At 35.3% G+C, this 27,577-nt stretch overlaps 1 protein-coding gene across 1 annotated transcript; it reads right to left on the bottom strand.

Annotated features, from left to right (window-relative positions):
- On the bottom strand, window positions 1-27,577 carry LOC140042010 (uncharacterized). Its single transcript, XM_072087670.1, has 42 exons — window positions 27,521-27,577; window positions 27,049-27,065; window positions 26,552-26,667; window positions 25,717-25,812; window positions 25,273-25,461; window positions 22,825-23,382; window positions 22,389-22,507; window positions 21,891-22,047; window positions 21,534-21,771; window positions 21,006-21,230; window positions 20,479-20,620; window positions 19,957-20,085; window positions 19,380-19,569; window positions 19,053-19,217; window positions 18,501-18,738; window positions 18,109-18,308; window positions 17,758-17,851; window positions 17,570-17,616; window positions 16,818-17,197; window positions 16,305-16,698; window positions 15,793-16,002; window positions 15,006-15,164; window positions 14,703-14,906; window positions 13,356-13,514; window positions 13,084-13,256; window positions 9,972-11,217; window positions 9,635-9,822; window positions 8,808-9,061; window positions 8,307-8,539; window positions 7,928-8,116; window positions 7,592-7,818; window positions 7,053-7,254; window positions 6,565-6,915; window positions 6,139-6,324; window positions 5,494-5,688; window positions 4,966-5,067; window positions 4,356-4,408; window positions 3,099-3,218; window positions 2,266-2,352; window positions 1,773-1,901; window positions 1,206-1,248; window positions 1-712 (listed from the first exon to the last, which is right to left on the bottom strand). The coding sequence occupies exons 1-42, from the start codon at window positions 27,575-27,577 to the stop codon at window positions 417-419; spliced, it is 8,757 nt and encodes a 2,918-aa protein (XP_071943771.1). The 3' UTR covers window positions 1-416.

Below are 27,577 nucleotides of genomic sequence, written 5' to 3'. Positions count from 1 at the left end.
TTGAACATGCATATTTTAAATCTTAGATATTGAATTATTAATCAAAATCAACGTGAGTATCTAGATTGTTTTATCTATCTAACCATCAAACAATAATACCATCAAATTATGAAGAAACCCCCAAAAAACAGTAAGGTTACATTATATAATTATATCGTTTTATAATAGGCCTAATAATAATTTAAACATGTATAGAACAAGGCAATCTAACAACAGGACACTGAGCTCGCCTTGCCAAGATAGGAACGTGTAACAGTCTTTTGATCTTATGTCTGGCTGCGACAAATACCAACAGTCTGTACTATGTACATATTCTACTCAATTAAGGGGCGTGGAACCTCTCGTATCGCAGCCACTAGATAAACCATTTGATCTCCAGAGCTCAGCATTCTGTTTTTAGATTGCCTTGTATAGAATTAGTTGTTCTCGACGCAATCATCACAGCCGCAACTTCGAGCATAGACATGTTTCTCTTCTCGTTCAGTTCCGTCGTCACAAATCATCTTGACCTGAATCTCTGCTTCTTCTTTGAATTGACAACATTTGCAGTCATCCACAACCTTCTTCAGATCATTACTATACTTGGCCGATGAATTGCATTGCCCTTGGCAATAGCTTTGGTCGATGGTAGAAGATTCACTTTTACAGTTTCCAATTCGCAAGAAATCAATATTTGTGATGTGTTTACAGTTTCCTTGTGTTTCATTACGCACTGTAAAATATTGATAAAAATTATAACAATTACGCACATGCGTAACATACGCATATGTATCGTGTTTACGTGCTCGTAGGGCTTAACATCCACAGAGAGTAATCATGACAAGATTGCAATAATCACTTTGTTTGGACGTGTTTCAAGTCCCATTTGTAAAAATAAGATACATGCCACCAGCAGCTGAAAATATCTCATCCTAATATTAGAGGCAATAAGACTAGAGCATCTATCTCGCCAAAAGAACACTGACAGACTTCAATTAGATCTTGGGTGGTATTTTTATAAATGAGGCCCCAAGACCTAAAATTGGTAAAATGCTGAACTTAAACTAATGTTCTGTCCTTTTTTTTATCTCTTTACAGTTTGAAGATGTAGGTAAAACATCAAAAGTTGCTGGTATAATACAGTAGTACATTTTAAAGTTAACATTGCATAGTTTTAAAGTGCGTAGTGACATTGCTAGACCAAATAATAAATATGATGAACCTACCACAAGTCCTACAACAACCAGACTCGTCATATTCAATGATAGACTATAGAATAAATATTAATAATTAATGTATAAAATGATAATGTAAAATTTTATTATAAAATATAACAATATAAAATAATAACAATGTAAAATATTAATAAAATGTTACCAATAAAACACAAAAATATTAGTATCGTTGTGCAACCGTAAAGAAATAATTTAATAAGACCTTAGGGGAAAATATGTTCTCAGCACAGGATCCTGCCCCATCAACCTGAACAGGATGGCGGTTATTATTATAAATTAGTATAGGACTACCTTATGATATATACCATTCTTCAATCTTTATTTACCCCTGTAAACCTACAAAAACTACACTTCCTTAATGTGAAAATGATAAGTGATTGTGATTATCTTCTTTATTGGCCTGATTGAACATCGAACGAATGTCCAAAAACAGACAATGAATGGATGAAGTCACAGATGCCCCTGGTTTAGCACTCCTGAGGCCCTTCCAACGCTGGGTAGCTGCTGCATTTGAGTTGTTCATGCTATGGGCCCATTAAAAATTAGAAGTTTACTTACGTCTTCAGCAAGGCATGCAGTTTCATTAAATGGTGGGCAGATTTTAGTTGTACATCTTTCTATCACCTCGTCACCATTTGAAGTACATTTACATGTTTCACAATTTGTCGGAGACCACTCACTACCACCCTATTAAGAAGAAAAAATGTAAACATTTGTTACAATTTCATAAAAATCCAACAGCGAGAAAAACTAGCCAATTAGAGGATAGAAAACTAAACTTTGTAGTGCTTATTAACTAAATTTATTTTGGTTGGTCAGTACTGGACCTCTGGATTGCTAGACAATCACATTCAACCACCAAGCTAGTACTACTAGTTTTTTGAAGAAAAAAAACCGAAAAAAAATGAAACAAATCATTACATTCGTTGAAAACTGAAAAAAAAACCTTTCATCTTTATCCTGAAAAAAATTGTTTGTACCATTTCACTGAAAACGTTCTAAATGTAACTTACCAAGCTACAGTGCCAGTAAACATAGGAATGATACCCACCTCTTTTAAATGACCTTTATGATCGATGCAAAATTCTTTTCTGCATTCGCCACAACAACTTCCATTAATTGGTATTCTCAAATAGCCCTACATTAAAATAGGATCGTAAGAAAAATTCTTTAATTCAGTACATAAACCTAACAGAATAATTCATCTATACTACATGTTTGAATGATCTTTTCATAAATTCAATGAATAGGCCTACTGCTTTGGTTCTGTATGTTTTTATACTACAGAGTGATGAATAAAAGTTTACACATTGACAACAGCCTATTTAAATAATTATGAGGTAAATAGAGGAATACATGGGGATATTATAGTGTTGGTCTGCCTTTAGTGTAAGCAAAGAACTTATAACACAAGAATCTCCTGTTCTTCAATTTGCATTCAAAACACAGTATCGGAAGTACAGGGTTAAAAGGTCAAACTGGGCGACGCCATTTCACAGCATGGAGCAGCGCCCCCTCCAAACTAGGAAGTCAATACTCTAACCCCCCTAGAGTATTAGCAGATCCCCTCTATGATTTTGACTTTCTAATTTGATGCGGGCGCTCTACTCCTCAGTCAATTACTCTATCCCCCCTAGAGCATTAGCAGATCCCCTCTATGATTTTGACTTTCTAATTTGATGCGGGCGCCCTACTCCATGGCTCACAATGGCGCCACTCATAGCTCTATTCTATCCCACAATGCCTTTCGAAATTGTTACGCGCTTCGGACGAACAGGAGATTCTTGTTATTGACTAGACAGAAATGCTTACAGAGGCAACGTTACATTGGCGATGAGTATGGTGTAAACAAAACTATCTTGAATATAAATATAAAAGTTTCACCTTTCCACACTCAGAACATTGCTCGGAAAAACATGTGTATTGATAAAAGTTACCATCAAGGGGTTCGTCAGTCAAACAATTACAGACAGTGCATTCATCAATTTTTGTTTTCTCACCAGGCTGTAAATAAAGAAATACTTGATAATACAAATCATATTTATAAAGGTAAAATCAGCTTAACACATTAAACACCCTCTTCACAATACATACAAATTACATAACAATTTCAATCTCTTCGAGATATTTTGTTTTTGTTTTTACACACAGGTTTACAAACCCTGTGAAATATCGGAAATATCCATCTTTTCAACACCATACAATACAATACAATAACACTTTATTATCCTAAAACTCCTAAATTGTAGTACAATTTCATAAAAGCGTTAAAATACACACAAGATAAACACAATCACAACTTTCATAAATCCAAAATATGCTAAAATCAAGTAAAACCAATCATATTGCACAGCGTTTCCATTAACTACTATTTTAGGATCTAACTGCAGTGGGAATGAACGATTTATTATAGCGCTCAGTATTTATTTTTCTCATGATCACTAATCTGCAGCTTCGAGAACTAACTAAGAAAGATATTGAGTTTTATCACTCATGATATTTCTAATCTTTTTTAAAATAAAGTCGTTTTTAAAATATCCAGTGGTGTGACTATAATTGCCTATAATCCTACTGGCTGGAATAATGAATCCCAAGTAACAGCTTCTTATCGCTTTCTCTGAAGGAATTGTAAAAACAACCATATAGAAAGTCATAATACTTTGTACAATAGATTTATAAAAAGGATAAATTATTTTTTTATCTACTTTAAAGGAATGTAATCTTATCAGAACAAACATTTGTTGTCGAAGTTTAAGTGTATTCAGATTATTTGTTTATTTGATTCTTTTTATTGAACTTCAGTCTTATATTTAACATTGAAATCAATTAACATCTCGTTAGTTTTACTAAAATTTAAATCTATATACTTGTTTAAGCGTCAGGTCAATATCTCAATATTTCACACACTGTCATGCGTTAAATCCAAGCAAAGCAATCTAACAACAGGATGATGAAGTTTCCTTGCCAAGATAGGAACTCGTAACAGTCCTTTAATCTTATGGCTGGCTGCGACAAATGCCAATGATCGTGTCGCAGCCACAGATGAACACTTTCACACGCTCGTGGTCCTGTTGTTAGATTTCTTTGATTCAAGCAGGTGTATGCTTAAACAGGGTTCTACTGGTTATGTAAAACCTGTACCTGTAGCAATAGGAGTTCATCAGTGGTGTTTAACAGACATACGTCTTGAGGAACTGTTAAAAAAACAAACATTGAACATCCATGAGAGTTTGTGTAATCATTATGGTGTTAGCGATTTATGTGTGTGTATCACACAAGCTTATTCCGAGTTCCCTTTTCCACAATGTCTGCTGATATTCTGTTCATAACCTAATTTTTAAATTATTAGTGGTAGTTTCCATAGAAAGATCTCTTTATAATATTGTCTATCTTTTTCACACCATACATTTATATATTTGTTTTGTTTCACATTCCTATGAAATCTGTGACAAGAAACAACAACTTTAAAGTGCAAATGATTGTATTTAAGGTCAGGGTCTATTAATTTTAATGGTCCCTTAAAATGCAGTCAAAGCATCTGGAAAAAGCCTACTACTCAAAACTTATTACCATATTTAGTCAACGTCGGATCCAGGGGCCAGGTAGTATTGCTAGATTTTCCCCTTCCTCATTTGACAGCCACAATGAAGTTGGAAAATTGATAAAGACTAAAACAGGCATCTATCGTGATACAAATTTTGCAATAATGTATGGTGTGAATGCCAATAGTAAAGTGTACGTCAATACTTACCACATTTTGGTATAGGACAACTACAGTTAGTTTGTGTGTATGTCGTTTTTACCTCATAACCAAATGAACATGGTGGCACCGTAACGTTTACACAATTGCATACTATAAATGATAAATAGTAACATTGGCATGGTAGCGCATTAGTGCATGGACAATTTCATACTATACTACATGCAATAGCATGTGGACAATTGCATACTTTATATGTTGGTTGCTATATAATAGTAAACATATGGGCACAGAAGCAGGCGAACAATTGCTTCTAAATTGGACATAGTAGGGCAGTAGCACGTTGATAAGTGCATACTGTATATGTTAGTGCTGATAGTAAATATAGGCATGGAGGCGCAGAAACAGACAAACAATTGCATCTATACTGGACATAGTGGGGCAGTAGCACGTTGATAATTGCATACTTAAAATGAGAAACAGGTACTGTAAAACAATCATAAAATAGCATCATACTTGATGAACCATATAATGGAAAGACATTTATAATCTTAATTTTAATTAAAATTTATGTCTTACAACAATCATACTGGGGGCAGCAAACTCCGTCGACATTACGTGTGTTCAATGTTTCATCTGGTCCACATGTGGGAGGTATTGCACACTGTATTTCACTAATAACAACCGTTTTGTTAATACATCTTCCCATTAAACATGCACTAATCATCCAAACGTCATCAGTTTCATACCTTACACCTTGGTATTCACAATATACTGTAAAAAAAATCAGACTAAGTAAATTGTTTGTAATTACTGTTTCTGCTGAGTAACCAAATCTGTTTTTTTAATACCCTTTAAAAAAAAAACGGTATTTTCTTGCCAGTAGAAACGGATCCACGCAAAATGAAATGCTTTTAAAAAATCTTTTAAAAATGTATACTGGTCTAGATCAAATGACTGGGTTTTTTTTTTTGGAAACGGTTTCGTAAAGCAATTAAGCGTCGCCCCAATCTATTTGTTAAAAAAAATAGTTTTAGAAAACCGTTTTTTTAAAAATCTTTTCAGCAGAAACATTTGAAGTGACATATCAAGTGAGATATTTGTTTTTGCATCAGTTTCCATTTTTGATTACGCAATACAGAGTTTTGTGTTTAATAGGTCGTTGCATTGAATTATGTGTTGCGTCACTAGTGGGAACCATGCGATTATTAAATAATTACTTACTGCAGACCTCAGGATTGACACACTGCCCAGTACTGTTCATAATGAATCCATCAGGACAGTAACAACCTTCAAGATCTGTCTGTTCGCAGACTTCTTGCTTATGGTCTTCCCACTCATCACATCCTTGTATAAGACAACCATCATGACATGCCTTGTACTCCATTGGCGCTTCACATTCAGGGTAGCCTACATAATAATGAAATATCGTGCGTTACTGTTGGTATTCATTATCTTTTATATATTTTCATATAATTACCTTTGCAGAAAAATAAATTAAGGTTGTTAAAAAAACCTGCAGAACATTCTGCCGATTTTGGAATTTGTATTCTCTTTCTATGTAAGGATTTGCATAACTGCAAACATCGTGGACCTTTAAAATTGCTGTTGAATCATTTTTATGGTAAATAAAGTAAAAAACAAACGTACTGCAAATACCAACTGCTTGTCTCCATTCAATACACATCCCTCCTTTTTCATTACACATCCTAGCATACGTTGCCAGTGTGTCACATGGACCCTGTCCACATGAGGTATCATACAGACATGCTTTATAATATGGCGTAGGATCTATCAGCATTTTACAGTTTGATAACGGTGATTGATAAAATGGGGCACATAGTTCTTCAGCTTCTTTGATATTATCGCTGCAAGTAGGTTTGGGAGGCTTGGTGCAATTTGAGCCCTCCACAAGCCAACTAAATCCAAATTCGTCTGTGTTTTCCGTGATCGTGCCATTCGGCATTGTCAAGTCATCAGAGGGGTCATGGTTACAGATTCCTAATTTAAAAAAAAAACACCTTTGATTCATTTTATTACACTAAAATAGATGAGAATAAGATACAACATAATAGATACAACATAAGTATATTAGTAAATATAAGTATATTAATATATACAACAAATGTAGCACATACCACAAAGTCCTTCTGTTTGGTTAAAGTATCGACTGGAAGGTATCATTACAATGAAGGCATCACTGATATAGTCATACGTTACTTCCAAGTGTATGGCCTCAATGATTAATTGAACTTGGAAGAAGCCTTTTGGTTGGATTATGAATCCATGACCTTGGTACTTTGGAGGTACTGTTATCCAATCACCACCATCTATTGAGACCTAGTGCAAAAAAAAAATAATCCAAGAAAATATGTTTAATCTCGGAGAGAGCCTGCCATATCTCAACCGTGGTTGAATACTAACTCATTTACTACCAAAAAAGGTCCATTGACGAATATTAAGAGTTGACCCTACTGAGGTACCTATTTTGCACGTAGGCAGAAAGAGGCTAGCATAAGAGTCTTGCCTAAGGACACAAAAGTTTTGCTTTCAAACTCATGATCCCTGAATCAGATGTCTAAGGCCTATAATACACTGCACCATATGCCTTCCCTAGAAGAACATTTTAATTCCGTTTACATTCAGTAAAATTACAAAATAATAATTTCAGACTTACTCGTCTTTCACGGGCAATTGTAGCATTGTGATTGTTATAGAACACAATAATCTGGTACACGCACGAAGTGGTTGGTGCATTTACACATTTCTCATTCGATGCATATATTTCAAAGTCATAGTTTGGTAAAGAGTGACGTGACAATACGTATGTACATTCTCCTTGGAAAGCAAAGTATTTCTTGTCGTATGTAAAATAATGTGGATCACCATATCCCACACAAACACCTTTGGAAAAAAGGCATTTCAAAAATATGAAAAATGGCGAAAATACTTTATTCTTCTCTTCTCTTATGGTATTTGTATACTATATTTCATGTGTAAAAATAAGACTTACAATCTTTGCATTGATCCCTATCAACACATTTTTCTCCGTCCCTGACCTTGTCGGATGGACAGTAGCAACCTGGTGAAATTCCAGTCTTACAGTCCTCGATCAGTTGCCCTTTTAGATCACAAGTCCACTCGCATGTACTACCACACTCTTTCCATATTTGATTTCCTGGGCATTTGGTGCTAGAAAGAGCTTTTTGTAGATTAAAAAAATGGTTTTGTGTAAATATATACTTTCTCAACTCAACAAAATCTGTACAAGGCTTTAATAACCAGTATAATAAAAGTGGGGTTAGGGTTCATCATCATCGGACCTTCACTTACATTAAGTGAGAGGTGCATTCAACGTGGTCAGTACTCTGTACTTCTGGTAATTTACTTACGACATATTTCTACAGTCCGCCAATCATAGCAACCAGTGTTTTCCGCATGGTTGTGGCATTCATACATAAACTGTTCAAATATTTCACATGCACAGGCATCTGCAACATCACCAAATTTAGGATCTGTTTTTGTAACATTAGACTTTTCAACACAATCGCAAATATGTTGTTTACACATTCCTACATACTTGCTGATATTGACATACGGTTCACAGCGAGAAAAACCAGGTTCCCTAGAAAGTACAATTTATTATAAACATACATTAATTACATATTGATTATTTGTTTCCATGACAAATCAACCAGGGAAGAGTGAACTTCCCTGATTCAACACACTCAAAAACATTGTATGACATTGTCATTTCGTTTGTTTGAATACTAGATACACAATTTTACTATAGCAATGCAATTATGAAAGAATTTTGCCAAAGAAATGTTATTGTACATTTAAGAATTGAAAAGGCCCGACAGATAACAAAAAATGAAAAAATAAATAAATACCATAGACGGTCACAAATATTTGGAAGATCTGGATAAACAGTTGAACAATTTCTACACTCATAGTCATTACAAACACACATATCTCCTTCTGATGAAATTGAAACATCATCATCAGTTAAATCTCCATTAATTTGTCCACATAAACCCTCCAGTTTGCCTTTATATTTATTGGACACATCAATATTTAGTAGTGTGTTATCTTTCCATTTTATTGTCATGCCATTATTGGAGTCAATGATAACGGTCTGTCCAATCTGCAAATAAAAACAATACTATCATGTGTATCTGCGGAATAAGGTGGATATATCGTATTATATATAGGCGTGGTGGTTCATGTCACATGATCGATTCTGCTAGCTACATGATGATTTATTAAGCAGTTTTATAAGGAAATTTATAATTGATTATTACATCACATGTTAATTACTGATACATCATTGTCATTGCCTTTGTGTGAGAGAGACCAGCAACTCATTTTTCTTATTCAATTCTTAATAACATTTAAATATATAGATCAGTATGTAGGCCAACGTTAGGGCTGTAAAATAGCATTTAATAATGAAAATAGTTAAAAGTAATTTAATTTTAGCTGTGAAAAGGCTGGAGTAGAGGGGCTCCATAACATTACCTGGATCTGTTCTTGCCCTACTTAGAAGATAAAAAAATGAATTCTTAAGAGAACATCATAATCTCTGTTCCCGAAAACATTATAAATTATGTTGAAAATTTAAACTATTATCTATTCTTATAAAGGCAACATTAAAACCATTGAAAATCATATAAATTTCTAGTGAAATAATCATTTCTGAAAAAATATCTAAACGAACCAGTTTTACAGTGGCACCGGTATCTTCTTTCAATTTCTGACTGAATGCTGAAATCGACGCTCTACTGATGGGTACTGAGTTTATTCTGAACATGTCATCCAGTACAACAATGGAATATGTGCCAATAATCACTTCCAACTCAAAATCACAATGGCAACATGAATTATTGTTTGTTGTTGGTCTACGAACTAAAAATTGAAATATAAAAAAGTGTTTTATACATTCTCTTTTGCCATTAGAAACAAATGTTGACAATTTTGAAAGTATTGGAAATCTCCCTGAGAGAATTGTTTATAATCCATTAAATAGGCAGAAATAAAATTAAACAATACACTACCTTTAACTTCAAGTATTGGATCTTGATCAACTGTTTGTGTAACAATGCTATCACAAACTTTAAAGTCGAATTTTGTTTCATCAAACAGAGTAAATGAGTCACAATAGAATTCACACGAATACTCAGGCGGTGGAGGAGATGTTGTAGTTCTTAATGTAGTTGTTGGTGATGTGGTGGTTGTTGATGTAGTTGTTGGCGATGTAGTGGTTGATGTAGTTGTTGGCGATGTATTGGTTGATGTAGTTGTTGGTGATGTAGTGGTTGCTGTAGTTGTTGGTGCTGTAGTTGTTGATATAGTTGTTGGTGATGTAGTGGTTGATGTAGTTGTTGGTGATGTAGTTGTTGGTGATGTAGTGGTTGATGTAGTTGTTGATGTAGTTGTTGGTGATGTAGTCGTTGATGTAGTTGTTGGTGATGTAGTGGTGGATGTAGTCGTCGGTGATGTAGTTGTTGATGTAGTCGTTAGTGTAGTCGTTGGTGATGGAGTGGTTGATGTAGGTGTGGGTGATGTAGTGGTTGATGTAGTTGTGGGTGATGTAGTGGTTGATGTAATTGTTGATGATGTAGTTGTCGGTGATGTGGTGGTATATGTAGTTGTTGGTGATGTGGTGGTTGATGTAGTTGTGGGTGATGTAGTGGTTGATGTAATTGTTGATGGTGTAGTTGTCGGTGATTTTGTGGTATATGTAGTTGTTGGTGATGTAGTGGTTGATGTAGTTGTTGGTGATGTAGTGGTTGATGTAGTTGTTGGTGATGTAGTTGTGGATGTAGTTGTGGGTGATGTAGTGGTTGATGTAAATGTTGATGATGTAGTTGTCGGTGATGTGGTGGTATATGTAGTTGTTGGTGATGTAGTGGTTGATGTAGTTGTTGGTGATGTAGTTGTTGATGTAGTTGTTGGTGATGTAGTGGTTGATGTAGTTGTGGGTGATGTAGTGGTTGATGTAATTGTTGATGATGTAGTTGTCGGTGATGTGGTGGTATATGTAGTTGTTGGTGATGTAGTTGTTGGTGATGTAGTGATTGATGTAGTTGTTGATGTAGTTGTTGGTGATGTAGTGGTTGATATAGTTGTTGGTGATGTAGTGGTTGATGTAGTTGTTGGTGATGTAGTTGTTGGTGATGTAGTGATTGATGTAGTTGTTGATGTAGTTGTTGGTGATGTAGTGGTTGATGTAGTTGTTGGTGATGTGGTGGTTGATGTAGTTGTTGGTGATGTGGTGTTTGATGTAGTCGTCGGTGACGTAGTGGTTGATGTAGTTGTTGGTGATGTGGTTGATGTAGTTGTTGGTGATGTAGTGGTTGATGTAGTTGTTGGTGATGTAGTGGTTGATGTAGTTGTTGGTGATGTAGTGGTTGATGTAGTTGTTGGTGATGTAGTGGTTGATGAAGTTGTTGGTGATGTAGTGGTTGATGTAGTTGTTGGTGATGTAGTGGTTGATGTAGTTGTTGGTGATGTAGTTGTTGGTGATGTAGTGGTTGATGTAATCGTTGGTGATGTGGCGGTTGATATAGTTGTGGGTGATGTAGTGGTTGATGTAGTTGTTGGTGATGTAGTTGTTGGTGATGTAGTTGTTGATGTAGTTGTGGGTGATGTAGTGGTTGATGTAATTGTTGATGATGTAGGTGTCGGTAATGTGGTGGTATATGTAGTTGTTGGTGATGTAGTTGTTGATGTGGTTGTTGGTGATGTAGTGGTTGATGTAGTTGTTGGTGATGTAGTGGTTGATGTAGTTGTGGGTGATGTAGTGGTTGATGTAATTGTTGATGATGTAGTTGTCGGTGATGTGGTGGTATATATAGTTGTTGGTGATGTAGTGGTTGATGTAGTTGTTGATGTAGTTGTTGGTGATGTAGTGGTTGATGTAGTTGTTGGTGCTGTAGTTGTTGATGTAGTTGTTGGTGATGTAGTGGTTGATGTAGTTGTTGGTGATGTAGTCGTTGATGTAGTTGTTGGTGATGTAGTGGTTGGTGATGTAGTGGTTGATGTAGTTGTTGATGTAGTTGTTGGTGATGTAGTGGTTGATGTAGTTGTTGGTGATGTAGTGGTTGATGTAGTTGTTGGTGATGTAGTCGTTGATGTAGTTGTTGGTGATGTAGTGGTTGATGTAGTCGTCGGTGTAGTTGTTGTCGAAGTTGTTGTCAACATAGTTGTTGGCATTTCAGTTGTTGTTGTCGACATAGTTGTTGGAATTTCAGTTGTTGTTGCCGATCCAGTTGTTGGTGCTGTAGTTGTTGATGTAGTTGTTGGTGATGTAGTGGTTGATGTAGTTGTGGGTATTGTAGTTGTTGATGTAGTTGTTGGTGATGTAGTGGTTGATGTAGTTGTTGGTGATGTAGTGGTTGATGTAGTTGTTGGTGATGTAGTTGTAAGTGATGTAGTGGTTGATGTAGTTGTTGGTATTGTAGTTGTTGATGTAGTTGTTGGTGATGTAGTGGTTGATGTAGTTGTTGGTGAGGTAGTGGTTGATATAGTTGTTGGTGATGTAGTGGTTGATATAGTTGTGGGTGATGTAGTGGTATATGTAGTGGTTGGTGATGTAGTTGTTGATGTAGTTGTTGGTGATGTAGTTGTTGATGTAGTTGTTGGCGATGTAGTGGTTGATGTAGTTGTTGGTGATGTAGTGGTTGATGTAGTTGTTGGTGATGTAGTGGTTGATGTAGTTGTTGGTGATGTAGTGGTTGATGTAGTTGTTGGTATTGTAGTTGTTGATGTAGTTGTTGGTGATGTAGTGGTTGATGTAGTTGTTGGTGATGTAGTGGTTGATGTAGTTGTTGGTGATGTAGTTGTAGGTGATGTAGTGGTTGATGTAGTTGTTGGTATTGTAGTTGTTGATGTAGTTGTTGTTGATGTAGTGGTTGATGTAGTTGTTGGTGAGGTAGTGGTTGATATAGTTGTTGGTGATGTAGTGGTTGATATAGTTGTTGGTGATGTAGTGGTTGATGTAGTCGTTGGTGATGTAGTGGTTGATGTAGTTGTTGGTGATGTAGTTGTTGGTGCCTCTGTCGTTGTATTACATGGACAACACAATTTCACCTCATAGTTATAACAAATGTCAGATGGAGGGTTTCTGTTTATACATTCCAATCCATTATAAATATCACAAGTTACTTGTTGGCCAGTAAGATTATACATGATACCACTGCCTCTTAATCTGCATTCAATTTTTAAAGGATCGGCACACACATCATACAATGTATTTAGTTGTTCCAATGTTTCGAAGTCACCTCCATTAAATGGGTCAGGTTTTGAACTATCCAGCCAATCGGTCCAGCAACATCTTTCTGCATAATCAAAGGCAGGTAATTGTGTTATGCGCTATTGTAATATATGGATTTTAAAATGTGTTTATATAACCGGGTTAATAAAATTAGCATACTTACCTGGAGGTGTTGGTGTTGTAGTTGTTGCTGTAGTTGTTGGTACTTCAGTTGTAACTGTAGTTGTCGAAGTTGTTGTCAACATAGTTGTTGGCATTTCAGGTGTTGTTGTCGACATAGTTGTTGGAATTTTAGTTGTTGTTGCCGATCCAGTTGTTGGTGCTGTAGTTGTTGATGTAGTTGTTGGTGATGTAGTGGTTGATGTAGTTGTTGGTGATGTAGTGGTATATGTAGTTGTTGGTGATGTAGTGGTTGATGTAGTTGTTGATGTAGTTGTTGGTGATGTAGTGGTTGATGTAGTTGTTGGTGATGTAGTGGTTGATGTAGTTGTTGGTGATGTAGTGGTTGATGTAGTTGTTGGTGCTGTAGTTGTTGATGTGGTTGTTTGTGATGTAGTGGTTGATGTAGTTGTTGGTGATGTAGTGGTTGATGTAGTCATCGGTGATGTAGTGGTTGATGTAGTTGTTGGTGATGTAGTCGTTGATGTAGTTGTTGGTGATGTAGTGGTTGATGTAGTTGTTGGTGATGTAGTGGTTGATGTAGTCATCGGTGATGTAGTGGTTGATGTAGTTATGGTTGATGTAGTTGTGGGTGATGTAGTGGTTGGTGATGTAGTGGTTGATGTAGTCGTTGGTGATGTAGTGGTTGATGTAGTTGTGGTTGATGTAGTTGTGGGTGATGTAGTGGTTGGTGATGTAGTTGTTGATGTAGTTGTTGGTGATGTAGTTGTTGATGTAGTTGTTGGCGATGTAGTGGTTGATGTAGTTGTTGGCCATGTAGTGGTTGATGTAGTTGTTGGTATTGTAGTTGTTGATGTACTTGTTGGTGATGTAGTGGGTGATGTAGTTGTTGGTGATGTAGTGGTATATGTAGTTGTTGGTGATGTAGTGGTTGATGTAGTTGTTGGTGATGTAGTGGTTGATGTAGTTGTTGGTGATGTAGTGGTTGATGTAGTTGTTTGCATTGTTGAAATTTCAGTTGTCGATCCAGTTGTTGGTGCTGTAGTGGCATATGTAGTTGTTGGTGATGTAGTGGTCGATGTAGTCATTGGTGATGTAGTGGTTGATGTAGTTGTTGGTGATGTAGTGGTTGATGTAGTTGTTGATGTAGTTGTTGGTGATGTAGTGGTTGATGTAGTTGTTGGTGAGGTAGTGGTTGATGTAGTTGTTGGTGATGTAGTGGTTGATGTAGTTGTTGGTGATGTAGTGGTTGATGTAGTCGTTGGTGATGTAGTGGTTGATGTAGTTGTTGGTGATGTAGTTGTTGGTGCCTCTGTCGTTGTATTACATGGACAACACAATTTCACCTCATAGTTATAACAAATGTCAGATGGAGGGTTTCTGTTTATACATTCCAATCCATTATAAATATCACAAGTTACTTGTTGGCCAGTAAGATTATACATGATACCACTGCCTCTTAATCTGCATTCAATTTTTAAAGGATCGGCACACACATCATACAATGTATTTAGTTGTTCCAATGTTTCGAAGTCACCTCCATTAAATGGGTCAGGTTTTGAACTATCCAGCCAATCGGTCCAGCAACATCTTTCTGCATAATCAAAGGCAGGTAATTGTGTTATGCGCTATTGTAATATGTGGATTTTAAAATGTGTTTACATAATCGGGTTAATAAAATTAGCATACTTACCTGGAGGTGTTGGTGTTGTAGTTGTTGCTGTAGTTGTTGGTACTTCAGTTGTAACTGTAATTGTCGAAGTTGTTATCAACATAGTTGTTGGCATTTCAGTTGTTGTTGTCGACATAGTTGTTGGAATTTCAGTTGTTGTTGTCGATCCAGTTGTTGGTGCTGTAGTGGTATATGTAGTTGTTGGTGATGTAGTGGTTGATGTAGTTGTTGGTGATGTAGTGGTTGATGTAGTTGTTGATGTAGTTGTTGGTGATGTAGTGGTTGATATAGTTGGTGGTGATGTAGTGGTTGATGTAGTTGTTGGTGATGTAGTGGTTGATGTAGTTGTTGGTGATGTAGTGGTTGAAGTAGTTGTGGGTGATGTAGTTGTTGGTGATGTAGTTGTTGCTGTAGTTGCTGGTGTAGTTGTTGATACTTCAGTTGTTACTGTAGTTGTCGATGTTGTTGTCAACATAGTTGTTGGCATTTCAGTTGTTGTTGTCGACATAGTTGTTGGCATTTCAGTAGTTGTCACTCTGGTAGTAATAGCTGTAGGTGTAATATATACAGTACAATAAAGTAATCATTTTTATATATTTTTTTATAAACACCAGATATTGTACATAACATATTATTTTCATGAAAGTAATCATTTAGTTATCTAAAAAATAGCAGTTCATCTACTCTTATGAGCAGCTGATTCCCACATCCTGAGCAAGCCTAATGACAAAATTTGCAAAGATAGAAACTGTATTTTAACGATTTATTAAAAAGAAATATTTCTAAATAATATCACAATGTTACTTACGGGTGGTTGTCAATGGAATACATGTAGTCGAACATTTATCTATAGGTACACATCTATTGATTTTAGAATCAAATACAAGATTCTCTTCACATTCACATCCTTCAACACATCCCTCAATTTCACATATGTGTTCGTTGCAGTGGTTGTCACAGGTGTCTGGGCATGGCGAGGTACAGGGTACCCACTGACTACATCCTTGACATTGCATAGCTAAGTTTAGAATAGTACCATAGATTAGAAAATAATTAAAAGTCATTAAAAAAATTCAATTTAATAATATCATTATTTCCGTTCAGTATAAACAAGGAAATACCAAAAATTTGATAAATATAAGTTTGAAAATGCAACATGTTTAAATATAGTTAAAAGTATAGGATAAAATGGTTATGGAGTTGCGATATCCATACATTCTTAATCTACGGTAAAATACAGAGCTGTGTAAAAAGTTGAAGAACTTCACATGCTCTGGTTTATGCTTACTAACCAGAATGAAACAACATATACAAACTTACGGCAATGTTCATTGGACCTCCAATCCACTGCAATACCATGTAGGACACAGTCATGCGCATAAGCCTTAATTGCTGTACAAAGGCACTCGCAATCACCTCCGAAATCACATCCACAAGCATCATAAACACATCTGCCATAATAGTTTTCATAAGGTACTTCAGAATGGCATACTTTGAATATTTCTGACTTGATAATTGCGCATTTCTTTACAGCCCAGGTTTCTCTGTTTGGTACTAAGGAACAAGTGCTTTTGATTTCTTTGGTAGCTGGACAAGACTGCCGTACCTTCCAACTATCACCAAATTCTATGGCAGTGGCAACTGGTGGCCCACCAGAAGATGTCACAAAGTCATTTAGATGGTCACTGTCAAAGTTGCCACACAGGCCGCTTACCTATGAATGATGAATTGTGAATTCTAAAAGTTCTGAACATATAACTTTAATTTTACTTTAATGTGTGATGTAAAGAATCATCCATCTATTTAAAATACCACAAAGATATAAAACTTTACCTTTTTACTATGTATTGGATCAAGTTTGATATGCATCAAAGTGCCTCTATCCCATTGCAAAGTAACTCCTTCTGGTACCGTAATGAAGATATAGTTACCAACAGTATGCATATGAAAATGTGAATCTCGAGGCATCTCAACTTCCTTTCCACGAACCAACTCTAAACTCTCTCTATCAATTCCAGAACCAATGGTAAACATAATTGATTTTGTACATGTTACCCCAGTAGAACCACACATGATGTTTTGAGTTTTTATAGAGAACTCGATGTTAGAGTCCTTAGTACTTTGTACCAAGGTATATGTACATTCTCCTTGGAATTCAAATTTTCTGCCATCAAACGATGTATAATGAGATTCTCCATATATAGTACAAAGACCTGCAATACGTAAATCATATTCATTTGCTTTGTATTTAGCACACTAAAAATTAATTAATGATATAGTTTAAATATGCTTGTATAGATGTATTTGTGATTTGATTCGATGAGTTAACAGACCTCAGCAAACTAGTTTATTAAGAAGGTGCATGGCTTCTGCAAAAACTAGTTTTCTGCAAAGTTTGTCAACTTGTCGACACTAGCAAACTTTGGCAACTTTAGATTTGCTAGTATACTTGTCTTAAAATAGGTAATGTAATCATGAACATTTGAAAATACACGGCGATGCTAGCTGTATGTAAAAAAATCAAACCAAACACAGAACTTACTGTATGGTGATACAAATTTAATAATTGAAATTATAATTTTTACCTGGACAAGTGTTTGTTTCACACACCCATTTGCGGCCATTGCAGATGCTGTAATTAATTATAAAAAAAAAGATAAATATGTAATATGAAATATAACTTTTCTAACTAATGAATTCCAACTTTATTCAAATCTTTTGGAAACTATATTTTCCTTTCAGCAGTTTTAGACACATTTAAGGAATAATTTACCATTCATTACAGTCAACCATGATAAACTCTAAGTTCCGATAGCTTCTATCACCATGGTAGCAAGGGCAATCTTCTCTTTTTACACATAGAGCACCTGAAAATGACGCATAGAATTAATAAATGTTTTAATAGGCGATATATATCTAGGCGATATAGGTGAACTTGCAATCTCATAAGTAGCCTGGATAATAGATAGGTTTTTCCTAAAAATTCAGCGAGTATCTACTAACTGCAGCGACGGTTGGATCTGGAAAACTATTTTACGAATCAGATTTTTAGATAGGCCTACTTGTAAATCAACCATTTTGTCCCATTTTAGGCAAACTGTAAAAATTGTATAGTGACATATACCATCAAATATAAATCCATCAACACATTGACAGCCGGGTTCACATGATATTTCATTACAAGTTCCTTCTGTTTCATCTATATTGACACAGGTCAAAGGGCAAGGGTCACGACATTCTACAAATTCCATGTTTTCTCCGCATACTCCTTCATTTGGAGAGCATGTGTTTTCGTCACATTGCCAAACACCATTGAAACATCGACTAAAATAGAAAAGCTGAAATTAATAAATATACTAAGCAGACAAATCATTATCAACAATCATGAATTAAAAATTCATTTATATTAGAACTTGACGCGGGCGGTTGTGCAAATATGTTTTGGAAAATGTTTCCCATATTATAAATGGGAATAAATAAATAAAGATTTTCTAAATGGTGCATTTATGTACATACCAACCCTGACATCCCTGTCTAATACTTTCTCCTGGATTGTAATACCGACCGTTAAATCCACATGAACAACTGCTAATTTTTATACAACGACCATGCTGGTCAAGAACTTCACCACTTGGGCAGCTACATCCCGAAACACATTCTTCTTCACAGGCCAATTTCCAACCGAGGGCAGCACAACTGGTTTTACATGCTGAACCACATTCCTGGTAAATCTGGTCTCCCTCACATTTAATTTCTGTATTTTAAATAACCGCTTATTGATTTATCTTTCACAATTAATGACATTTTTACAGTCAATGGAAGAATGCACATAAGTACCAAAACGGTAGGATTTTTTTTTATCCTGGCTTAATTTTTTTATGAATCCTCCAGGCCTAGATTTGTTTTCTTCCAATGTCATTGTATCACAAGACTACCATCGATATTCCTGAACCATAAAGATCTCTGCGATGGCGTTCAAGCCCGCAACATACTAAACACAGTACATTGCACCAAATTAAAATCACTATTTTATTTCACTCAAACACTCCATTAATTTGTGAAACTTACCACATTCAGTAATATTCAGTCTCCAATCAATGGGTTTTCCCATCTTAGCACAGGCATCCGCGTACACTGCCACACTGGCACAAAACATCCTGACGTCAGTATTGGCACATACGTCATATTTACAATCTTCAAAGTACTGGTCAACTCCAACAATATTATGGCACGCTGAAAAAAGACATAATTCGTACGAATATTACTAGGAACAGAAAGTAATGTAGTACTGTACTGTAGTTATGATTGTAGGAAATGTGTATCCAAATTGTTTACTCTGGTCATAACGAAGGAGTAAGGCCTACCGTTTAATAAATATTTAAATGATCTTCTTACCATCAAAAGGAGCCGATTTCAGAACCGAGCAATATTGTTGAGACAGTAGTTTTCTGTGGGAGAAGATATCACACGGACTTTCCAGATTTAGATTGTTGGAAATGATTGGACAAGACCCTTCTAACATCCACTTTGCAGCAAAGCTGGACGCTTGGATTTCAATATCACCAGCTTTTGTTCTGAAGTCAGTCTGTAATTTCAACAATAACACATTTACTGTATATATTTTGGACGATGAATGTTAATATAAAAAGTAATTTATTTCATTAAAATAAACATTTTTATATGTTGTTTATCTTTTAGATACTAATATTATTAGGAAATGAAAACATGACGATGATGTGTATACGATTGTCTGAATCTGAATGGAGATACAAATAAAAAGCAAAAAGCTATATTAAAAAGAAAGAGACTTCCGAGCGTCCGATCAGATAACATTAATCTTTTAGCAAGGCAATTCTACAATTATTAAAAAAAACCTTTACAAAATGTTTTAGGGCGATCATAGTGCAGATAAGTAAAACGTCTATAAAATAAGTAAAACGTCTATAAAATATGGAAAATGTATTAGGCCTACCGATTGTTTACGATCAAAGGTTCCACATAGACCACACGTTTTAAGTTCGCCAAAGAACGATGGTGGAGCTGTAACATACACTCGAACATATCCATCCCACAAAAGGATCAAACCATTGTCCAGAGTGACCTACATAAACAAAATATTTTCTAGTTACCGTCTCTCAGTTTATTGTAAGTTGAAAGGAATTCCTTTTTAATGTCAACAGCATGTCTAATACTACAGGATATCTGATGGTTATTTCAGAAGAAGCAGATGCAGAAGAAGATATTGAAAGAAATATGAATTACTTAAAGCGGCTTCTATTTAATAGAAATTTGGATTGATATTAGTTCAGTCCATCTTTGTATGAATGAAAAGATGTATCTATATGAGCTTTTTATAGAGGTTGTACGAGACTTTCTAGATGCCTCAATTTGTTGATAACAGGTTCCTAATACGTACGGTATATAGGCCTACCATATACACTAGTAATAATAAATACCGGTATACATTTTTTATATATGTATAAAAGATTGTTACCCTCTGATATATTGATGACAACTGTTCGATAAAGACTCCAGCTGCCGAATGGGGCAACTGATCGACGTCTTCACCGTTAACTGATACAATGTAATTCTGTCGCAATTTGACACGTATTGACCCAACGTTAACTATTACACTCCTTCAAGAATCAAAGGTAAAGCTCTGTCTACACTATCAAACTTTGTGTGACAAACAAATGTGCCCATATAATGGAAACAATGATTTCACATCACTACCATATTTGGGCACATCACATTTTGTTGTCAATAGTGTAGACAGAGCTTTAGATTATTACCAAATAATACGTTTATGTACGCTAATAACTACTAGTTATAAATAAGTTAAGATGAGATTCAGTAATCCGAAAACAGCCTACTGTGGCTTCCGTTTGTCATTATCCACTTTATTAAAAAAAAGAATACCATTACTCAGTATTATTAAAAATAAATAATAAGAGGCTTTGGCAATAATGAGATCAAACTCGGGAATGGCGCTATTGCGTTTGTCAAGGTCTCAAAACTTACTTTGTGCATGCGTAGCTCTGTAATCCACATTTCGTGTTCTCCACTTGAATGGAATAATCTAGAGTGTTATTATTATCATCACAACTCTGTACAAGAACGTAGCTACAGTCACCAACAAAATTGTAATGAAGACCGTCAAATGTTACGTAATGAGGATCACCAACCGCAGAGCATGTTGCCGGGCAGATTTCATCTGTACAAGACCAAGTACCGCCTTTGCATTCGCTTGATATTTGAGATAAAAATAACTATGTAGTAACTTAATAAATTGATGTTTGCAATGTACACGCAACACAACGGCAAGTTAACAAAGTATAGGCGTGAAAGTTCCACAGTGTCTTGATTGGTTAACTTACTTGTGTGTCAAATATTGTAAGATCCGATTTTATTTATTTTTTAATCACCGAAAAAATGTTCAGCACTAGAAAAATAATAATCAATAAATAAATCAATCAAAATCTGTTTCAGAACAAACGGGAAAACCGGACTATAAAAGAGAAAGCCAAACAAAAAAACAAACTTACTTACCATGTATTGCAACCATTGTCAATTGAGATGGTTGACCCGGCAGCATATTCTCTCATCTGATAAGAACATGGGCATTTGGCGGGAGCTATGCACGCATTATTGTTAAGAACCATATTACTTGGGCAGTGGCATCCATCAATGCAATGGTCATCAATACAATCGTAAGTTGTACTTTTACAGGTCAAAGGGCATGATGTACCACATTGATGGAATTCCATATTGGCTGGACATTCCAAAGCTGTTCAGAATAAGTATGACATATTAATAACAATTGAGAAGGAATATGTTTCCACGATGTTTTTAAAAAGTAAAATACTTTCCATCTAAATAATGATCTCAAAGAAGGCTTTCACTTACGGCATCTATCTTCTGATCTCCAATCTATATAAACTTTTTTGCGCGCGCATTCTCTTGCGTACGCCTCGAAAGAGTTACATGCGCAGTCGGATCTTGATTCATGACAGTTACATACATCTTCCTTACAAGCATCGTAATAAGATTGAACGTTTACAACCTGACAAAAACAAAGAAAACCTTGTTGAACTGTATGAAGTATAAATAATCATTTTACATAGTGGACAATGCTTGACAATGCTTGACAATTGAGTGTCAGATCATACAGAAACTCGTACCTAGGCTACAATAATATTTTACAACAACAGATAACAGCTGGCATTCTTTGTATTTACTCCCATTCCTATCCAGTCTTTACATTGCATAAACAAGCACACTAAACATAAATATAAATATTGAATTGAATTATTCTTCAAGCATAAACTGGTATGATGACCACATCACCACTAAAACAGAAGCCTTCTTTTACACATTCCACCACCGCACCATTCAATTATTTACCAAATGACACATACGAAACTCTTCGTCGACCATCATTGCCTCACATTCTGTTTCTGAACGTTCGACGTCACTTGGTGAGTCCACTTTACAATAAGAAGTTTGACTCTTTGCAACACAGTCTGCAATTCAAAATGAACAGACAAACATTTAACATTAAAAAAATAAAAAATAAATATAAATTTACTTTTTTACAACAACAAAATACACATTTATAACGGACAAGTTCAATGTCCTCTCTTCGTCCAAAGTAAACACTGTGATCAAGCTAACCAACAGTTTACCAGCTATCAAGCAAGAAAGAGAGAACTCTTCGAGCGGTCACCATGTTCGGCTATTCCGATCAGCGCTAAAAATAACATAGAAATAATTCATTTTAAATTGAACATAACGTCACTTGAGGAAAAATGATGATCCTTTTGTGAGACAAGTTACATACCTTCTGGATTCATGGTATACTCTGATGCAAAAGATGCAGCAGATTGGGAAACACTACCATCCCGCAACGTGAAGTCATCCGCAGGATTTAACGTGTAGGTTCCACAAAGACCTCTTGTGTTGGATAATAATTTGTCTTCAACAGAAATGTAGAATGCATCATGCCCATCCCATCGAATATTAAACCCGTACACACTACGCACGACGATGTAGCCAGAAACCAGCTCAATTTCCATGCCATCAAATGCTGTTGGAAGTTCCTGAAGTTCGCTTCCTTGAAGACCGTTTTTTCGTAGAACCAACGGAGTGTCTTTAGATCTTTGCAGAGTCACCTCAACAGTGGATATGTATATTGACAATGACCTGCTACATACCATTTTTGAAGTACAATCCTTTGCATTCTTAGCGTGGATCTGGAAAGTCCGGTCTGAAGCATCTTCAAGAAGAAGGTAGTGGCAGGAACCATGGAAGGTATATATTCTGCCATCAAATGTTCGGTAGTGGTCCTGACTCCACGTAGTACAATAACCATCGGCTTTTTGGTAATCCTCTTTATAGTCTAAACATATATAATTATAAGTAATATGCTGTATGTATTATTAAGAGTTGTGGCTATAATAATATACGGTAAGCACTGTCTATTAGGTGAATTTTTCGCGCTACCTTTAAAATTATTTTCCACTACAAGAGCAAATAGCTGCGATTTTCTTTTTGATCGAGGGCGTGTCTGCTGAAATGTTTGCAGAATTTGCATGAGTATGTGACTACCAATGAGCTTATATATATATTGGCAATTTATATAAGGTCACTGGTGAAAACTCAATTCTTCGCTTCCCAAAATTGGAAACTGTAAACCAAATTGAAGCTAAAAACTCTATGGATTATAATTCGTTCGTTCTACAGAAAGGGTTTGGAATATTGAAATATTAACACGCATGCTCTTCCAATTTACCTACAGTAGTTACCTAATTACTAACATATATGGCACAAATAAATACATTGTCGTCCTTCTCTCTTTTCATGATAGTTAGGCTTATCATAAATTTGAAGAAGTTTCAGTTGGAAGAAACATGATCTGAGTTAGTCAGTTCTCTACTTTATGATTTAGCATAACGTCATTTTACCTACCAATGATTCCTGAAAGGTTGCTCGTCATAGTAGTGAAATAAATCTCTGAATAAAAAAAAATCATTATAATTTATTAACTTCAACAGTTTCTTTAAACTTGTCATTTAAAATTAATCTATGTGCATAATTACATAGCAAAAAACACACAAACAAAACAAATACAGACTTATGGCAACGAGTGTACTGTCGCACTTTGTAATAATCGTCGCACTTTGTAATACCTGCACTTTATAAAAAAACTGTCGCACTTTGTAATAACTGCTGTCGCACTTAGTAACAATCGAGCTCTCGCACTTTGTAATAACAAAAGCTGTCACACTTTGTAATAACTGCTGTCTCACTTTGTAATAACTTGTTTAAATGATTATTTCATAACTTTTATGAATGAATAATCATTACCGCAATACTATTACGCGTTTCATCAATATTGTTGCGACTCGACTTAACGCCCCGAGATGCGCTATATGTGCACGTGCATCATAATACACTACGAGAGCTAAATATGCTCCACGAGGAGCTCATTCGTTCTTTCGGTGTTTGCGCTAAGATAAGGTACGTGTTATTAAATAACCATTGGTACTAACGCGCGTGCATGAATGTCAAGGTAATTTTAAGTACTTGAAATAATACTATTTTAAACTCGATAACTTAATTTAACGTGTATATAATAAGGGTCGGCGTTGTGCGTGTTGCAAGATATTATAATATATATAGATATATATATAATATTTTTACATTTTGTGTTATTTATTTATAAGAATTGCCCTAGTTTTTTTTTTTTTTTAGAATTCATGTTATTTGTTATGTTTCGTATTCATTTACTGTATATTTGTTGTTACAAAGAAATTGCCTCAGATCGTGTATCCGTATTAAAAGCGTCAACATGTCTTCGGTGACGCCACGATGTGACACTAACGTGGCTTCACGTGGATTGTTCTTTTCACTAAACTAATTTTTATTTTAACAATTTTTATATGACACCCTACAAAGAACAGAGCGCCTAACAATACTTAGTACCGGTAATTAATTAAAAAGAACAGTTTCAAGTTGACGTTTAAATAGAGGTGCCGAATTCGCTCCTCTCAAATCGACAGGTAGCGCGTTCCAGACTAACACAAACTACACATTTTAATAGATGAATTGTCTAGCTTTACAGCAGGCGTATAAACACCAATTCTAAATGAGCGTTTCTTGAAGCTAAAACTAATGTTTTGTGAAGAAGCTCTCTAATAAACCGCGTTATAGTATTCACGAACATCTTTACGCGGTTAGTATCATTCGTGTTGGAAACTTTGTAACAATGAATCAAAAGAAAACCTACCTTTGCAGTCATGAATCGGTAACTCAGGTTTCCAATTAGATACTGTTGTAGTTGGATCGCATTTATACTCATAGACATCAGAACTAAAGCCTGGAACACATTTCACAATACATACATATGCATTCTGCTCACTAGTACAACTAAGAGATCCGTTCCTTGGCGCTTCAGGAATAATACAGTTTTGTTCGGCTGAAATGTGGAAGATAGATCTTGTTAAATATACATGGAAAACATGATTGCGTACCTAAACATTTAAGATACATTAAAATTCGATGCGAGATGACCATCGTTGTAGCTGAGCAAATTCCTTGATGTTTCAGGCAAACGTTTCTGGAAAAGAAGACTTATTGCAACAAATTATAAACTGCTATCGTAAATATACTGACCCTACACAATAATTTTAATAAACTATCTTTTCTGTTTAGCGTATAGCGAACGACTTACCGGTTTCACAGTAGCTACCAATAAAGCCCGTGCGACAAGCACAAACATTTGGTTCGACGCACGTACCGCCATTCTTGCATTCAATATCACAAGCAGCTAAAAAACAACACAAATATCAATCAATACAATTAATAACAATAATTGCAATTAACTAATACATAGTAAAGACAATATTAAACCATTTTTTGAATTAGCAAAACCACATTTTAACTAAACAACAAAAATACCAATTTCACCTTAAAATAGGTATTGATGGTTATTTCGTCCCATTTACCGATACACGATGTAATCTTTCTGCAAACATTTCGAGATTGTTGTGGCATGTGATGATACTTTAGGACGCGGCGCGACAACCAACTCACAGAGTGCGTCGTCTATATTCTTTCTACTTTCTGTCGCCAAATTCGAACACAGTATTTTTTGCGTGGTTCCCTCGAAATTTACTTTAGAACAAATATATTCTTCTTGTATTTGATGAACGAAGAGAATGGTTGAATTTGTTTAAAGATTAAGGTATAATATTCTCCTAATGATCATTCATTATTTGTATAATTAAAAACTCACAAATTGTTTACGTGTAAAATATTTTAAAACCGGATAGATGATAATGATGATCATTGTCACGTGTATAGAAAAATATAAGAACATTAATGAAAAAAGAGGTAATACGGAATTCATAAATGTAAAAATGTTACTGATGAATTGTAACGACATTTAGAATTAACAAAAATGTGTTAAATAATATTATTTTATGTATTGATACAAGATAATATGAATGTGAATAAAAGTGGTGTTTGCGCCATAAAAGAGAGAGAAAAAATATATATATACGTACGTTGACAGTCCGGTATGATTGGTTCCCAACGACCTACACTATTTTTACATGTAGTTTTAATGCTGTTAACACCCTTAGAGAATTCGTATCCCTCTTCGCAAGTTGCGACGCAAGAACTGAAACAAAAGTTATTCAAAATTTTATTTATTTTATTTTTTTATTTTATGTTAGGCAATGTGGCCAACGATTACCAATAGTGAATTAATATAGGTGGTCATCCCCCTGATACAGGGGCTATTGTGTGAACCAGTTCACTGGGGTAACCCCCTACTCTTTTTCGAATAATGAACTGGGTTTCTTTAAAGTACACACAGGTTATAACTGTGTACACTGGACCTACGGTTTATAGTCCTTATCCGAGAAGACTTGTTCCACCACCAGAACTAGGAGCGAGTCGGCATCGAACCCTTGCCGATGTTGTTGTTGGCTCTTTAGGTACGGTAAACGACGCCCCTGCCTTACCCGCTCGGCCATATGACTCATATGATACTTATTACAGTAGAACCCCGCTTTCCTATGAAAGGAATAGAGGTTGTAAAGTAATATCTACGTATGAGACGCCATATGTGCCAAAATAGCTATCCTTTTACTAATATCAATTAGAAATATGGTCTAGAACCTAAGCTATTCTAAAACGTCATGCCGTATGAAAGCGTCTATTGAATTTTTAAATATATATTTTATAAAATAAAATAAATATATATGTTATTATATACGCCAAACATTACGTTGCGTGTTTCAATTAAAATATTCTAATGCAAAATTTAAGGTACACTTACCTTGTTTCACTTAGAAAAGAACACGAAAACGTTCCGTTAAGCGGTTGATTTATTTCTAAGCACAAGTTTATTGCTAATAAGAGAATGACATTAATATCAACAATAAAATATAGGATCAAATCATGACAGTAAACAGCAAGAAATTCATCAGGGTTACTAATAATTAATAATAATATTCTCTTAAATCTACATGGATCACGAAAGTCGAAAAAGGAATAGGTACATTATAATAAGACACAATAAACAT

This window comes from Antedon mediterranea, chromosome 1 (genome assembly GCF_964355755.1).
Source record: "Antedon mediterranea chromosome 1, ecAntMedi1.1, whole genome shotgun sequence".
NCBI lineage: Eukaryota > Metazoa > Echinodermata > Crinoidea > Comatulida > Antedonidae > Antedon > Antedon mediterranea.
This window is presented reverse-complemented; position numbering and strand designations above follow the sequence as displayed.

What these genes read in the sequence shown, in the direction of transcription:
- LOC140042010 (XM_072087670.1), bottom strand. Translation starts at nt 27,577, where the DNA reads ATGTTTATTGTGTCTTATTATAATGTACCTATTCCTTTTTCGACTTTC. An exon ending in GTATACCATGAATCCAGAAG is followed by an intron (nt 22,508 to 22,824) that starts GTATGTAACTTG and finishes TTTGAATTGCAG; the next exon opens with ACTGTGTTGCAAAGAGTCAA. An exon ending in TGGTTGTTGTAGGACTTGTG is followed by an intron (nt 713 to 1,205) that starts GTAGGTTCATCA and finishes AATATTTTACAG; the next exon opens with TGCGTAATGAAACACAAGGA.